The following is an 18,487-nucleotide window of genomic DNA, read 5'->3' on the forward strand; positions in this document are numbered from 1 at the left end:
CCAATATTGACTACATGTTACTTACTGTACTTATACTGCCCAACAGGCGAGTCTTGCTGAAAGTAATGTCATCATATGGAATCACCCACAGTCGTTGTTGTAACTCGCGTTCAAGACTTGAGCGTCTGTCATCGTGTACAAAAAACATTAATCAGAGAGCATCATCTTTCGTCAGTTGCATGTACTGAAACAATTTATTCACCTTGATTTGTTTGTTGTCATTTCTATTTCCGTAAAGCAACAGAGTGGATGTATCAGTTTCCATGTATTAATTGGGTAACAGATATGCATTAACTTCAAAGAATGACGTATGGTACGAGCCAGTTATTGCCCAATGGAACAGTTGAAATGGACATGTTATTTGAACATTATTAGCCATTTTCATGTGGCTGATATCTACGCCTGTTGTGCTCTTAGAACGTAATATTATGAATTATAACTTAATAAAATGAATTCATCTCCTCATGTAAAATAATTAATAAATCTCAAATGCTCACGAAGTTGCCCTTCATGACAAACTCAGAAACGTTTTACCTTCGCAGTCGCGTTAGCTACTTTACCTGAGTATTATAACTGCTACGATAACGGCCACGATGATGACTGAAACCACTAATACTGATACAGTTATTATGATGTCCCGACCTGGAAGGCAGAGAACAACAAAACATCACTGACCATTATAACAAGAGTGATCAGAACATGACAAATCCCCCGCCCCGCATATTTCAAAGTGAGTGAGTGAGTGAGTTTAGTTTAACGTCGCACTCAGCAATATTCCAGCTATATGGCGGCTGTCTGTAAATAATTGAGTCTGGACCAGATAATCCAGTGATCAACAGCATGAGCATCGATCTGCGCAATTGGGCACCGATGACATGTGTCAACCAAGCGAGCGAGCCTGACCACCCGATCCCGTTAGTCGCCTCTTACGACAACCATGGGTTACTGAAGGTTCATTCTAACCCGGACCTTCACAGGTTCATATTTGAAAGAATATATCATCTGACAGTTACTTAGAGTTTAATTTTTAGACTAAGTCCAAATCGTTTCCAAGGAAATCATGAAAAATATACACGCCAAAAATCTGTAAATAGCAAAAGGCATCACTTCAAGATCTGTCTCATATATCTGCTAGGTTCTCTTGAACCATATTGAACGTTTTTCAAGTTCTGCTCCGGAAACGAAGCGCAACCCTCCCTTTTGAGACAAAGTCCAAACTCTTTCCCAAATGGAAACCGAGAAAAATAAAAATGACAAAAAATCTTAAAATAGCAAAGGCGCAACTTTGGATTCAGTTTGATATATCTACCAATTTTTGTTGGACGGACGGAAGGACTAGGTGTCTAGGTGTCGACTAGGTGTCGACTATATCCCGCCGTATTACATGCTGGGGAGATACAAATCTAATTGTTCCTTTTTGTGTTCAGTTATATGGACGTACCTTTGAACAACATGAAATGCCACTCCGGCCGGCGTCAAGGTACATAACTGTTTTGATGCATGCAAATGAAACCATGAGTCTAACCTGATCCGTCTTCTTGTCGACACAGCTCCTCGAAGAAACCACACGCAGGGGCATCTGTGGGAGGTTTGCCGTTGCTTGTTCCCCACACGATGTCCTGGATTACGTTTATTTTCTGTAACATAACAACATCCTTGATCATCGCATTGACAGCAACATTTATTATCATCCAAAACTGTGTTCCACAGGAGATATCGCTTGTGTGAGATCATATGATATCTCCGAGGGCATATCGTTTTGACAGTAGATTTTGTACAATGCCCTGGCAATGATATGACGTCATCAACTTGATGACGTCACAATGCTATGACATCGCTGAACTGCAAGTCTAATGGTAGTACGGTGTTGAGAGATGTACATTTGACATTGAAAATTAATGAAGAATGATTTTTGATGATAAATAGAACCTCACCCTCGTGTCTACAGCGACATTTATTGTAACATATGACACAGAATTTATTACAAATTTAGTGGGTAAGTCCCATACGGTATTTGATCATACCGTCGGAGTAAGCCACATGACTGTCAGGAGACAAAGTCAGCGATCTAACCCACTCGGCCACCGAATTAATCTGAACTTTACTGAAAGAGTGTAATAAAAATACAATACGTTATATTTTTCACCAGTTTTTTAATGTCATTGTTTCATAGAGAACATATTACCGGTGCAAAACTATGCAATGTAATTTGACAGGACGCACCTGGTCATCCGTGGTGGTCAGTCTGGCCTCCATAGCCACCCTGAATTGTTGCCCTCCTGGCTGTAAGTCCCACACCCAGTAATCCGGCTCCCGGTCACCGTTGTTGTCCACCTGCACTGTTCCTGTAATGCCTGTTGGATGACAGCAATGAAATAACTATTCACATTAAAGATGTGTTATTGTTCATTTATGTCAATACTAGACATCAAGCTGCCTTTTCGGGTCCGTCAAACCTATATAATGTGGTGAAAAGGTAAGATCAATTAAATATCCCCTTGCACCACATTCAGGTGCGTATTCGCTTCAGCGAATGCAGTTTTGACGGACTCGAAAAGGTACCTGGATGTCTTGGATTGAAATAAATGCTGGACAAACAATAGTTTTCCTTCAGCGAGCATTGATATATAAATTTATATCACAGGGAATCCATTATAATCTGCATACCTGGTCACAAACATTTGTTTCAGACAGCATACAGTCCAGTGTTTGGTCACCATCTTTACAACTGAACTACATATCACCAATTAGAACACGGGCTCCTTCAAAATCTATACATACATGTGACGCTGAACTGTCATTTTGCATTCACCACCTTTCGTCATATAGTTTTTTTATAAAACATTAGTCCGGACCATTTGCTTCATCCTTTATGGTGTTATGGTGTTCACCAACTATACCAGGATGACGTGCATCTAAGACATCACCGTATCAAACGAGAAAAGCCTTTAAAAAGGCTTTCGCGGCACCTGAGTAAATTAAGAAATTTAGTGAGAACAACGTGAAATGATGTGGGGGTAAACCTGATTTCAAGAGCATCAAGATGACCATACCTCAGTCTGTTAGAGACTTGCCTCTATTAGAGATCGGTACCCGCATCGCAAATACGGTACTCTCAGCTCCAGTATATGACATTTCATACCAAAGGTCTTTGTCATGTCTAACCATGTCTGGAAATGAAGTACTAGTGACGGACGGAGGAACACGCCCGTCGATTCTAGGAAACCAGTCGACCCTTCATTAAATTCCAAGAAAAGCTAATTGTTGCGACTAAAACGGAATGGATTCTGCAATTTGATATTATGCACTGAACATGTGCAAGCATGCTTTATTACGTGTAAAATTGTTTTGAGTGTATCAGTTTATTAGCATTTTTGATCAGTAAAAATAGTGTTTAAATTAGAGATTTATAGAAAACTCGATTTCCGCATTAACTATGAAGTAAAGCGGGACAATTATTTCGAATTAACCACATGGTCACGTGGTTCCTAATTTGCTTCAGCTATGTTCATTGGCCATTTGGAACTGCCAAAATACAAAGAGACAAAGTAGCATTGGCTAAAAGTTCATTTTGAATACTCCAAATGTACATGTATTTTGTAGAAAGACATTTTACCTTAGACACAAATTCAGCCTGATTAAAAGGTCGGAGCCTTTTGCGCCTTAAACCAACAGGTTCCAGCCATCACACAGCTTTGCATAAAACAACGCAACATTGGTTACACTTTACCGTGGAATGATTTCCCTTTGGCTTTGTTAAATATGAGCGTTCCGTTCCGATGATCTGCTCCCTCGGTAACAGCTTCATGCAGCACCAGCAGGTACAGGTATACGACATCGTGGAGGAACGGGGAGTAGTCAGAACCCTGATGGACATATCAGATGGTAAAGTTGAGTGAGTGAGTGAGTGAGTGTAGTTTAACACGCTTTTTGCAATTTTCCACTAACATCACGGCGAGGAACACTAGAAAAGGCTTCACACATTGTACCTATGTGGGGATCGAACAAGGGTCTTTGACGTGACGAGCGAATGCTTTAACCACCAGGGCTCCCCACTACGCTCTGTGGGCGATATGATACACATATAACTTTTTGCTTTTGTTTGTTCGTTGTTTAGCGCAGCAATCCGGTATTTTCCACGTATTCAGACTACGATCTGGAAATAATTGAGTCTTGCCCAGACAATTCGGTGATTGAGCATCATGTTCATCATGAGCATCGACCTCCGCGTTTGGGACACGATGACATGAATCATCCAAGTCAGCAAGCCTAACCAACCGATTACCTTCATCGTCTTTTATGACAAGCATGGTTGCCGAAGACCAGCTCTAACACAGATCTTCACTTGTTAGACATTTCCCCACGGAAAGGTATCAAAAGTAACATCGAGGTGGTTGGCAGTATCATGAGGACGTTCAAGTCTCCTCTTAGCAAATAAACGTCTGTAATGAATTAAATACTAAATTGTAAAGTAATGTTCAGAGACAGAGCAGGACAAAAGACTATACAGCCCGTACTGGTTAGACGGCTTCTGTTACTCTTAGTTGTTTTAACATAGTTTGTTACTCTTAAGACTCCATACCTTGATGCCATTAAGAAGGGTGTAGTTGTAGTACCATGGTGCCTCAGCCATCTTTACAGACACTAAATCCCGGAATGCCTGGACTTCGGCACCCGCCAACTCAGACACTGTAATCTGAAGAAAAGGTAAATTTAAACTTACCAGATTTTTTAATCGTAGCATTTTTGTCATTCTAAATTCTGGCTTCATCTTTAATTTATAATGTCCTCGTCACGATATGGCTGAAATAATGCTGATGTGACGATAAATATTAACTCACTCACTCACTGACGAAAAGACGAAATAAGTATATAAATATGTTCATTGTTATATGTGCAAATTATGATCCCCAACATTCGTGACATAAATTCATATAAATATATTAGTCGTATCAATGCGTGAACTGTTACACTACTTCTCAGAAACAATCATATAAATGCAGCTCTTGCAACACGTTCCAGCATCGGTAAAGTATTATTGTAAGGCTAAGCTATATAGCTTGACAAAGGTGGATGTGGTTATTGAGTACAAATCTTCACGTGGAGACGTTGGAGTTGGTTGTGATGTTGTGACTGAAATGAAATTAGATAATAATACTATTTACCAAAACTTTTCATATAATTACAAAATCTAACCAATCGGCAGTAGTGTTTACTTCAATTTCAAATAACCTTTTCTATATCAAGAAACACCTGCGATGGGCTAAGGCATATGACATTACAATAAAATAATTACAAATGTATTGAACAATTGTTACAGTTTTATAATATTACACTAATTCCATTATGATGACATCAATACTGACACTATAGTAGGTGCAGTTGACCGCACTGTTACATAATTTTAACACTAACACCATTGGTGTATGGACAGATATTTATGTGAATGTCATTGTGCAAATTCCATGTACACATGTCTGCGTGGACCGGAACACAAATGCACTCTGGGGCTTCTGTCTCATTTGGAAGCAATTACCGATCTGGTAACTAGCAGTTTCTGAAGACCATTACCTTAATTGTTGTTCTGTGTAACAGAACAATGGTGTACGGATCATTAACGCAGATGGCGATAAAGCAAGGTACTCCATATCGATCAAGTTGCAACAAAATGCTCTAGAAATACTTATGTCCCCGATTTAATATATTTCTTTGAACCATTTTCAAAACAGCAAACAATGTCCAAATGAATGCTTTCATCATAGTTACAAGAAACTTTATAGTTTCTAACTTTTAATCTATCTCACCTACGATTATCAAACATGTTGCTTTGTTTTCCTGCTACAAAACATTTTGAGCTGTTATAAAATACTAAGAAATACCTATCACGGAGATCGATCTGCAGCCCCATATATCTTCACATAGGTCAGCTGACTATAACGGTGAACAAGTGGATCATGAGTGATGTGGAAACAGACATCTGGAACTTGATTCTCAGACAGGCAATCAATTGGGGAAACAATAGAAACGATTTTGGGACGTTAAATTCCATATGTCAAATCTTTTGCAAAGTAAAACAGAGACAACACTCATGCCCAAATCATAAGAAACTCCCATTGCACGATTATGATTTCAAACATGTGTTTATGAATGACGTTTTGATTTGTGATCGATGAATCTTTTCGTTCGTGTTTTGAACATCAGCGATGCTGTTGGTGTCACAAAGGGTCAAAGGAACTATCAGTAACACAGATTATGATTTGAGAGTTGGCTTTCACCTATTATACATTGTGCTGACAAAGGCAACAGAGTGTAAGGACGACTGAGCTTTCCGCGCAAAGGCTTGAATTAGAACATACAGACCGAACACAACGATGACAAAGTAAAATGAGACACTTTTAGAAGGGGTTGAGGTGCTGTCAAGATAAAGGGACACTTTGTTCTAAATGCCGTTTCTCAAGGTATTATCGTCATTATCCTATAGACCATTTGATTTGTGCGTTGTAAGTAACAGCCACGTCTGATAAACTTTCAACAACGCCCATCAGCGTCGACTTCGTAGATAGAAGACTGAATTGATGATAATGCTTGAACCAGGATTTACCTGGAAGACGGAGGTGAACGCTGCTTTGGCCTCTTCATCAAGCTCGTCTCCCTTAACCCACGGTGTCTGCACATTGGGTGGTGGCAGATGCTCCGGGAGGAAGAATACATACGTTCCATCCATCATTCCTTCACGTGCTGCGTGTATTAGGATTGTCCGTCGATCTGCTGTGTTTTCAGTACAGAGTATTACAACTGAAATAAATAGGTAACGCTAAAGGGTGTTCTGGAGCAGAGCAGAGTTTTGTCACTTAACGATCAGGCATCCCTGGTCGTGTGTTCGAGTCTGCAACCCACATGCATTGTATACCTTGGGCTGTCAAAGGTGAAGTGGAAAGATGTACAATATTTAATGTCCATCATATACAAGCTAAATAACTGACATGTTCTTGAAAGCTTTTTTAAACTCAACAATCAAACTTCGCAACAACGGCTATGTTCATCACCTATTAAACCAAATTAAATGATGGTCTAAGTGGAGTTAAAACCAGAACCATGTTCTAGTGTAAATACCATTTTCATAAAGTTATCAAAACCGTTACGAACAGTCGTAAGCTGGGTGTTCAGTGGTTTGGTGGTATCGAGGAAATAAGCTTGACTGTTTCAGCTAAGAAAGAACCCATAAAATTTGACTTGCGCCCCTTGGTCACGTCAGAAACCTATGACCGTTGGTTCGGTTCTCGGGAATATGTTGCTAGGGTTCTAAACGCCATACGCATGCTCGTTTTTATCATAATAGTAGTAAACCTGCATCACTTCCTACTCATGACACACCGTGATATCATTGTGACATAATTAATTGACATACTCCATATAATGTACGGTTCGATCCCCTGCCGCGTCATATCAAAAGACGTTAAATATGGTATTTGTTGGTCTCTGCCTGACGCTCGGCATTAATGGGTACAACAAGGACTGGCCGGCTCGAAGTCAGTATAATGTGTCTGAGAGGGGTATTCATGCTTAACTGCTGCATGGTATCTCAGTGAGCTAGCACTATAAAACCAGCTTAAGTCTGGGCTAGTACAAGCAGCCACACATACACATACACACGCATGCACGTCGTCATATGAGCGAAATATTCTTAAGTGAGACGTTAAACCCATTTCACCGCACCTCACCAAACAGTGTACAACCATTACAAACAAAACAAGATACATACTTCTTCCTCGTTGCTTGATTTTCAACAAGATGTCGTCGATATCACTTCGACTAATGCCATCGTCAATGACGATCCAATCAGCAACTGTGATATTACTTGCCCTGAAAATCCCATCCGCCGCGCGAGACGAATAGTCACAAAACACCTTTTTGTTGTCTGTTCTACGTCTGGATATGATGACAACACGAGTCCAGTGATAAAAGTTAAATATCTCAACAAAAGCCCTGCCCATTTTGTTGAAAGGTGGTCCAAGTCTTACTAATGTCTTGTACACTGTCTTGTCACCAAGCATTGGGTCACTGGATGCTTGACTGAACATTGGAAGATTCCAAAATGAGGCTAAGAGACCGGAGGGCTGTGTTGCTGAAATGCCAATATTCATTAGACAGTAACATATATGTCACAGTTTCAACATTTATATGATTATGGTTATCCAGCATTACCGATGTCTTAACTGTCGGAGAGTAAAATATTAATATGAAATATTGATTCTTTGTGAAGTCAGTGTCTTTTGCGTTTATATAGTTTGAGCCATACGTGTGATCATTACAAGTCTTGGTGAACTAGCTGACCACGTGTCACCCCAACTAGCCAGCATATGACTTTCTCGTATTACGCACTTTTTGTAGTTTGTCTGAGTCAGAAAACAACATTCTCTTACTCATTGCACGATACCAAGGTTTTTCAGCTAAATAGGCTTTGAAGAATGAGCTGCATCTTTAGCTTTTCTGGACCAAAGGTCAAAATATGTTTATACCATTGTCCGTCACGTGACCGCTAAGTGTTCAACCGTATCCTCGTATTTACAGTCTATTAAAAACTGGAGACATTTCAATAAAAAGGTGTTCCAAATACTAATATTTAATATCTATCTTTACTGCAAGAAATTGTTTAACAGTGCAAAAGGAACATATGCCTGAGGTTTGCATCAGTCGTTAGACGTCACATGACCATAGATTTTGCAAGATGATTGGCCAAAGCGTCCTTCTGTCCATCACAGGATTTATCATGAAAAACGCTTGCACTAAATTCGCGCTTGCTCTAAATTCACAAGTTGTGGATGGAATGATCATTGCTGAAGCTATATACAATCAAACAACTTGGTTCCCAATTAATATCACACAATAATGGAATATCCCCTTTTGGAATAGTATATGAGATCACCACGAATTCAGTCGCAAAGAATCACGAAGAATGAGGCATGGTCTATTTCACACAAAAACATTGTCATGATGTCATTTCCGTTGATTCGAAGTTCACTTAAATAATGTTTCCTCATTAACTACGTGCGTGTCCATGTTTCCTGACAAAGATATAATGGCACCGGTAATGTGGAATATCAGGTTATGCAATTTGTTCAAAGACAAGGTGTCCTCGGGGCTTTGTCTTCATGTCGATAGAAAAGTAGCTTCCTCCTTAGCATCTGAGCATTTGTCATGGCAAGGACATTGGATGACGAGTTGTACGCATAAGAAACAGATTGTTTCAATAAGGCGCTCCGTCCATTTTACGGAGGAGATATGGTGAAATAATTATATTTCAACGTTCTTCTGTTCATCACAGCTAAACAGTTCTAAAAGAAGTTATTTAGGGGTTTACGTCGCTTTTAGCAATACCATCACGGCGAGGAAGAACAGAAATGGACTTCACAAATTGTACCCATGTGGGGAGTTGAACCCGGACAGAACGCTTTACCTACAGTAACTAAGCTACCCCACTGCCCTTGTAAGACTAGCAACCGTGAAGGTATCAACATCTTCTACTGGTTGAGATGTTCTCGAATTAAGATCAAGAAAAAAAGTTTGGTGTTGGTAGTTTTTACTGGAACAGGTTCATTTCAAATGTTACTATTTTACCGACAGATTACTTCTGGGCGTTATGACGCGGACGATATTCATGAAGAGCAGTCAGAATATAATTAACCTACAACTCATGCACAGTATTTGAAAAGAAGGCCAAATGATGTCGCTTTCGTTTCATGTAAATCTATTTTTCCAAAACATTCAATTATTTTCTTGTAATTTCCTGTTTTAGAACTAAATTACCGAAAAATACTGAAACATTCTAGAAAATGATTGAATGCTAATAATAGAACCAAAAAGTTACTGAAATGACGAGGAAATCATTGAAATGACAAAACATTATCGAAGCAACACGAAACTACATGAACTTTTTGCTTTTTGAAAGAAACTTAAAATAACAAGAAAAAACTGAAATTACGAATGATTCGAATATATTCCAAATAACAAAAAATATCTAAAATTTCGAAACATAAATTTCGCTGGAAAAATACTTTGAGCCACAAACGTTAGGCTTTCGTATATTTTCTAATGCTTCCAATGTTTTTCGATTGTTCTCAGAAAGGAACTAGATTTTTTGCAGAATGCTGTTCATGTACATGTATGTTCTAGGTTAATTGCAAAAACTTGATATATTGCATCCTGAAAACACTTCCCTACATCAGCATATTTTTAGGCTACTATAACCAATCTCTGGTTTAACATATTATGTTTTCTGGTTGCATTTTTGTGTACTATCCACCAAAGGGCGGTTTCAGTAGGGATGTAGAAACGGGTTCCGTCCGTCCATCAGTTATGTTTTCTTTAACGTATAATTCCTCAAAAGTACTCAAAGGGTACCCAGAAATATTCAGGAATGATGTTTAACATCTTAAAATTGCCTTATGTCCTTTATGAATACGTGTTTATCTACATTATTTTTCGATTTTGTTCTAAATAGATATTATCATTCATTATGTTACTTGTTCCCAAGGCAACACAAATGAGAACGCACAAACCGTTCATTATTATTTATGCAACTTATAATGTAGTCAGTGTAGTTATGCCAGAAATATATACCTTTTATTTGATGTATACATCTCTTCAAATCCTACTCACACTCTTCTCAGATAAAATATCTTCAAGTAGTACCAATATAACCCAGCAACATTTTAAGTACTACCTATACGCCTGAGCTACAGATCTTCAAGTACTACCAATACTCCTCAGCCACATATATTCAAGTACTACCAATACGCCTCAACTTCTCTTGACGTAGCAGCCATACTATCAGCCACTTTCATTCAAGCACAAACCACACTCAGTTGGTATCCACATCTCTTCAAGTACAAGCCATACATCACATCAAATATTCTCATATATCCCTGTGGGGATCCAGTCCAGTCCAAAGCTGTTTTCGTCAAACATTTTTTTTGTATAACACCCAAAGCAATCTGAGCGTTAAATCAATATTTATGTTAAAGAAAAGAACATGTTTGCATTGATAAATATATACACAAAGACAAAATATCGCAACACAAAAAATGTATAAGCTGTCAAGAGATCTATTTTCCATAAATAAGTATAGGTGATCTTGATTTGATATTTATGGCATATCCTGTCCTCCATACTAGTCATGATAAAATGCATGTTTAGCACGTGTCCTATCTATGGCACAAGGAAAGCATGTACCCCGTCCACCGTGAAAATCATAGGAAATTTGTCACTGTATTGAGTAAAGCTTACAAGTCATTGGTTCATCTGTCCTCCATAACTCAGTACAGCAGAAAGATGGCACGTTATTGGCTTGAGGAATGCCGGTATGTCAATGAGGTAAATTGCAAGGGATCTGGGTCGCCATCCTTAAACAATAAGTCGTTTGTTAAGTAAGCATCAGCAGACAAATGACGTCGGGGGCCGTCTGCGTCCAGGTAGACCTCGCTGTACTTTGGAAAGAAATGATGCATCTCTTTTAAGACTTGTACGACGCTATCCTTTTGCACCAAGCACTGTTCTGAAAAGGGGGTGGTTACCTCATCGCCGCATATGCCCCAGACCCGACTGTAATCGTCTTAAAACTACTGGATATCGTGCCTGAAGACCCCTGTTGTCACGTGACCGCAAAAAACCCATTGAGCATATTTGGGACATTCTGGGGCGTAAAATCTGTCAGAGTGAACCACCAGTGCAGACGGTTGATGAATTGGAGCAGGCACTACACCAGGGATTGAACAATCTTGCACAAGAACAATCGTATCAGACGACTCATTAGGTCAATGGGGAGGGGGTTGAACAGGTGATTCAAGCTGGAGGAGGTTACTCCAGATACTGACATTTTTATTTGTTGCAAAATCTATGAACTTCATGATGGTGACATGAAAGGAAATAGACTTGGGAATTATGATAGACCTGTTACAGCCATAGTTCTTTGGACTCGAAATTCTCCATTTTTGGCCATTTTTGTAAATCAGCATAAACACATTATGATCTTTTCCAAAACTTTCATTTCTCTTTGTGTCAATATTTGCTATACAAAGAACAGCGAGAAACAATGACAAAGCATTTGTTTACACACGCAATATAGAGAACACATCGAATCAAACATCAGCAATATATTCAAATATGGCTGTTTCTATACTTTTCTCTTTGTGTATATTAACACTATCTAGCTGGATCAGTGATTTTGTATGTGACTGTATTTTAACTCAAGTACAGACGACTGTCATACATACAGCTCGAGCATGGAGGTCCTATGAAGACATCAACGTCATCTTCATCCCTCAACAGCACGGTGTTGCCTGACCCCTTTAGTGCGCTACAGTCATCGTCCCTCCACCTTACGCTGACAACAGAGGAACAACGGAGTTATTATATTAGTGTCATCTGAGGTTAGAAAGTTCAAATACAACGTCGCACGGGCATCATTTCGGCCATGTTGCGACGGGAATAAGTCTTAACATCTACAAGCACAAATATAAATATCAAAATGCATGTCAAACATATTTAAGAAACATACAACTTTTCATTAAATGCGATAAAATCTGGAAAACTCTGCGAAATATTGAGACTTTAAACATGGACTAAAAGCCACAAGAAGAGCCAAACCTAGGCCACCTCGTTAGTTCATATGAAACTTGATATGACGGTAAAGTAACTCAGGAACGCGTCAATTACTTTGCGTAAAGTAATTCAAGGACCTAGGGGGAAAAAGTGTTCGCGATAAAGTAAATCAGGAACTTTGTACGTTCATTAAACAGCTTAAAGTAATACCAGACCGAGGTGCTAGAAATAACCGATTAATACATTTATTACTCGTGGTTAAGTAATTCATAAACCGAGACGCATGTGAAGTAATTCAGGAGCCAGAAAATGTTATTAACAAGAAAAGCCTTTAAAAAGGCAAGGTTGGAGGCACCTGAGTAAATTAAGAAATTTAGTGAGAACAACGTGAGATGATTTTGGGGGGCGAGTGAAGCTGACTTGAAGAGCATCGCGATGACCATACCTCGGTCTGTTAGAGATCGGTAATTGCATCTCAAATACGGTACTCTCATCTCCAGTACATGACATTTTGTTAATATCAAGAAAACATATCGCCACCATCAAAGGTAGACACCCATTTCCTCACAGGATTGTTCTCTCAGATTACCAACCTCATATTTAATAACTACTCACGTAAAACATATTACGGAGTGATCCAGTCTAAGTAAACTTAGGCTCAGTATTATTCGTTACACTGCTATACAAAACAAAACCTTGTAGAAGGTCGCGTCAGCTGACCTTTGAGCGACCTATGGCCGTCCAATCAAACGCGAGACGGCCGAACGGATTTAACCAATCAAAAAACGACTGCTTGTTAGTAGGGGTGACTATTGCGGGAAAAGCAACTATTGCGATAGCGATAGTCTATTGTGACCATCTATTGTAATACTATTGAAATAGTTTTCTCTCTCCTTGAATTGTCTCATTTGAAGTCATTTCCCAAATGAATGTATAGTTTATATGAAATAAAAACAAGTTGAAGTAGTTTCAGTATGTTTTACTAACTGACAAGAAACGTGAAATCCAGATCAAGTTTGTTTAAGAGGTAATAGGGGTGGATAACTCTAAATCATAGTGAACGAATCTAGTACTTCCTGTATTTTCCGCTGCACATTTATCAACGGAAGTCAATTACTAAACTATCGATAGTCAAACATACTATCGATGCATCAATAGTTTTTCGTCTCTACCATCGATTAATTGCTATCGGAGACTCAACAATTGCAGTTCATCGATAGTTCGATGCATCGTTACAGCCCTACTTGTTAGGGTACGGCGTGACTTCAAAACGGTTTTTGAATTTTCTCTTCCCTGGTCGCTGACACTGATCTATCGACAAACGAAACTCCGCATAAAACACATATATTTGACCTGCAGTATATACGCTTATGGGTTACTACCGGTGTTTACTTATATTTTCGCAAGATGACATCCTTGAATATTGACAAAAATGCTATTTTCAGCGATTGTTTACTCATTGCGTGTATCACTCTGATTGGTCAGTCCAAAAGGTTAGCTGACGCGACCTCTACAAGGTTTTGTTAGACTCAGTATAGCAGTGTAATATACTTTTAGGGATCATTTCTATAGTATGCATCGCCATGACTTCAGGTAACACTGACAGTCTACCAAACCACGAGGACGATACTGAGCCTACGTTTACTTAGACTGTGAAGGAACAAGAATAAGCAGAAATTAAAGAGAAATGTCATACCTAATGTATTGCCTAATTTTACTATTAAACTGTTTTGCTTTTCTGACGTCGTTTTTGTTAGAATTTTCGTAATATTTATTCTACAAAAAAAAACACTTCTGGCGTAGTGTGCGAATGAAGCAGGGGAGGTAACTCCGCAAGTATTCCCATATGGCGGACATGTGAGTCAACAAGTATGTTTAGATTTAAGTCCCCCTGTTCCTTCACTCCGTTGAACCTGAAGCTGGTAGGGGTAATGGAGGCGAAGAACGGTTTGATATAGCACGAGCGGCGCTTAAAATGTTGAATTAAATATGTTTTACGTGAGTAATTATTAAATATGGGGTTGGAAATCTGAGAGAACAACCCTGTGAGGAAATGGGTGTCTACCTTTGATGGTATTTTAGATTTAATTACTAGTTTTAGTGTATATATCTGTGATAGTCTAGTTGGTTTTACTGTCGTTCGTCGGCAGGTTTTTATAATTTATAATGTATTTACGGTAAATTCACAACTCGTTTATAGTCACGATATAGCTGAAATATTGCCGATGGGACTTAAAATCTTAACTCACTCACTCACTCACTACCTTTGATGCTGGCGGTATTTTATTTTGATATTAAAAATATTTTTCGAACCGAAGCGAGGGAAGCACGTTGCCAACCTTTGCTCGCTTAGCTCGCATACAGGAAGACTGGTCATTTACTCATTTACCCTATTTTCGCTAGAGTTTACCAGTGGTCAAACCATGTCTGGAAATGAAGTACTAGGACGGAGGAAACATGGCCCAATATATTGCTTCTATTTTATGGCGTATGGTAACGAGCCGTCAAATGATTACATATCCCCCGGCCCCCAATTGTTTGCAAACGTCATGTGAATCCTACCCCTTCAAAGAAATTCACCAACCCCTGGCTTTAAGCGCGCGTGGGTTCGCACAGTGATTACTCGCGGGACTGTTACTGAACACGCCTCTAGAACCGATTCTAGGAAACGGCCCTTCGCTAAATTCCGGGAAAAGCTAATGGGTGCTTCTAAAATGGAAAGGATGTTCCGATTCTGAAGTTCGAAATTATGCACTGAACTAGTACAAGTATACTCTATTACTTGTAATGTTGTTTTGAATTGAAGGTGTATCAGTTTATTAAAGTTTCTGATGAGGACAAACACAGAATGTGTTTATATTAGAGTTTTATAGAAAGCCCGATTTCCGCATTAACCAAGAAGTAAAGCGGGACACCTATTTCGGATTACCCATATGGTCCTAATTTGCTACAGCTATGTTCATTGGTCGTTTGGAATTGCCAAAATACAAAGAGACTCAGTATCATTGGCGGAAGGTTCGTTTTTAATAATCCAAGAGTATATTATACATAGAAATTTTACCTGAAAGACAAATTCAGGCTGATTATAAGGTTAGAGGCGTTTACGTCTCCAACCAGTAAGGAACCTAGCTTTACGTACATTACAGTACTTTAACATGGAGAAGGACATCATGTCATTCGCGAGCAAAAGCAGTCGTCAAGATATTGATTTCCAGATCCCCTAGATCTGCATAACGAATGTGTAGCTACTTGAGCAATGGGGTTTTGGTGCAGAAACATTGATTAACGAAAACACATAGATGAGACCTTGTCTTGGCCAAACCGCCTTTGTCTCTCATTTCAGCCAAAGTAGTATAATTTAGGAGGATAAAAACAAACCTATTAATTACTTTTTTTAGCGAAATCGAAAATTTAACATGCCCCAAAGGCCCAATCTTAATACTATTTCTATTCAATCTATTCAACACTCGATAACAGGTTCGATATTATATGTTTACTTTAATGTTATCTCGCCCAAGTAACGACATCAGTATTCGATCGTCCTTTTGTCTCATTTGGGCTATGTAGGATTTGAATCAGCGCATCACCTAGTGTCACGAGAGACTTAACAAAACATGTACGACTTGATCGTTTAACACTGTTTTTGCTGGTGTCTATTAACGGATGCATGACTGCCGTGGTAGTTGCAGCCTTACAACGTTACATTCGCATCCTGTCATTGTCTTCCAGATTGCCGATAAGCCAAAACTGAGACCGTGGATGATATGTATATTTCCAGGAATGACGGAAGACCCTTTCTGTTGCTAATGCAGACAATTATTTTTACTTGCAGTGTGAGATCATATTTTGATGTGTACGTCTTCGGATAATATGATTCACACATAGAACATCTTTTGTGTTAATGTTTTGAAGACCGCCTCCGTGGTGTAATGGCGGGAGGTCGCGCGTTCAATCCCCGGCCGCGTCATACCAAAAGACGTTAAAATATGGTACTTGTTGGTCCCTGCCTGACGCTCGGTATTAATGGGTACAACAAGGACTGGTCGGCACGGAGTCAGTATAATGTGTCTGAGTGGTGTATGCATGCTAAACTGCGGCATGGTATCTCAGTGAGCTAACACTATAAAACCAGCTTCAGTCTGGGCTAGTACAAGCAGCCACACATAGACATACACACGTCGTCATATGAGTGAAATATTCTAAGTGCGACGTTACACCCCATTTCACTTCACCTAATATTCTGAACCTTATGGACTGGCGTTAAGTGTCACACATGACTAGTTCATTACTTCGAGGTAATTGGTTTTGAAATAATACGGATAATATCAAACTGATACTAAAGACCTTGGTGTCCATGACAAATGAAATACAGTAATACCACATTTCTGTTTTATAACTTGAGAATTTCGCCAAAGCCACACATCAGTATTATCAAATTTTGAATCATATATATTTTAAACATTTTAATCATTTTCCTCTTGTACTGGATTCCAAAATCAATCTCTATCTTCGGAAGTTCGGTACAAACTGTACAAAATGAAAGTAAATGTCAGGTCAAAGTAATGGGTAAAACAAAATGTGAAACCGTTGATTTCCTACTGTATGTATAATTTAAGGGTACGGCCTTTAGGCATAGAGTAGGCATCGCTATGGGCATCAATTCTTGCCCCAGTGCCTTCCACCTAAATTTATAGCTTCCCTTCCAGCTCAACTGTTTGTTTATGCATGTCAATCAGATAGTGTATCACCAAACCACCACGTTGTGTGTCATAGTGACCTATTGGTACTGGTCGTGGTCCATGTGTTTTCTTTGACCAGAATCGATTATTGACAGGGTCAATGAGTCGCAATATTGTTGCATGGAGTGACGTTTTGTGTGAAGGATGAAGGCCATCGGGTTGTGTTGACAAGCCTGGCACAATAAACCTTTTCAATGGGATTTACTTGAAGGACATGCATCCAGAGATAGACTGACTGACTGACTGAGTTTAGTTTTCGCCGCTTTTAGCAATATTCCAGCAATATCACGGCGGGGGACACCAGAAATGGGCTTAACACATTGTGCCCATGTGGGGAATCGAACCCGGGTCTTCGGCATGACGAGCCAACGCTTTAACCACTAGGCTACCCCACCGCCCCTCCAGAGATAGAGGGAAAACATTTCAATGTACACTAATCATAACATATGTAAACATGTATGCTAGATATAATGAGTGTATAACGATAATAACGTAGAGAGCAGACCAATTAAAATTTACCATCTGGTTACTCATTATCGTGTTGTCTTTGTGTCACATGTGTTGGGTTTTCTATGTAAATATTTATCACTTAGAGCTTTGCTTCTCACACAGGTGATGATTCATCTTCAACGTAACATACTTGATATGATGGGTTACATACTTATTACATTCTATATCAGAATGACAACTAAAATGAAACTGTGATGATGCAATAGGACATTTTAAATGCCTATTATGATTCACACCGACACTCAAGGCCTAGTTGTAAAGTTATTTATTGTTATTATTACATGATATTTATATAGCGCACATATCCACGTGACTAGTACATGCTCAAGGCGCTGGTATTTCCCTCGATCACTGGATGTCAAACCCAACGGCACATCGTATTATCAATCTCAACTCCCCAGGGATCATACAACTCTTGCAGCCACTAGGTGCACTGTGTTTCACGGCTTTCTCACCCTAACGAGGTACCCATTCTCAGCTGGGTGGACTGGGACACATAGTCACAGTACTTTGTCCAAGTTCACTGCACGTTCCTGTACCCGCAACTAGGTGTTTGCACGTATTCATGTGGCCACCATCTGGTCATATGCCAACGGATTCGTGGGTTCTTTAAGTGCACAGGGTTGTGTACTGTACAC

The 18,487-nt window shown here is 39.3% G+C and overlaps 1 protein-coding gene and 1 pseudogene across 1 annotated transcript in view; one reads left to right on the top strand and one right to left on the bottom strand.

Moving 5' to 3' along the window:
* The window catches only part of LOC124291877 (atrial natriuretic peptide receptor 1-like), a 42,882-nt gene that overhangs the window by 15,704 nt on the left and 8,691 nt on the right, over nt 1-18,487 (bottom strand). The window contains 8 exon segments of the mRNA XM_046728943.1: nt 26-125; nt 561-642; nt 1,526-1,637; nt 2,224-2,354; nt 3,731-3,866; nt 4,583-4,696; nt 6,602-6,795; nt 12,273-12,382. Of these exon segments, the coding sequence (XP_046584899.1) occupies nt 26-125; nt 561-642; nt 1,526-1,637; nt 2,224-2,354; nt 3,731-3,866; nt 4,583-4,696; nt 6,602-6,795; nt 12,273-12,382 (979 nt within the window).
* On the top strand, nt 14,141-14,255 carry LOC124291885 (annotated as a pseudogene).

This window comes from Haliotis rubra, unplaced genomic scaffold (assembly GCF_003918875.1).
Source record: "Haliotis rubra isolate DU_JTF1 unplaced genomic scaffold, ASM391887v1 Scf50, whole genome shotgun sequence".
Lineage (NCBI taxonomy): Eukaryota > Metazoa > Mollusca > Gastropoda > Lepetellida > Haliotidae > Haliotis > Haliotis rubra.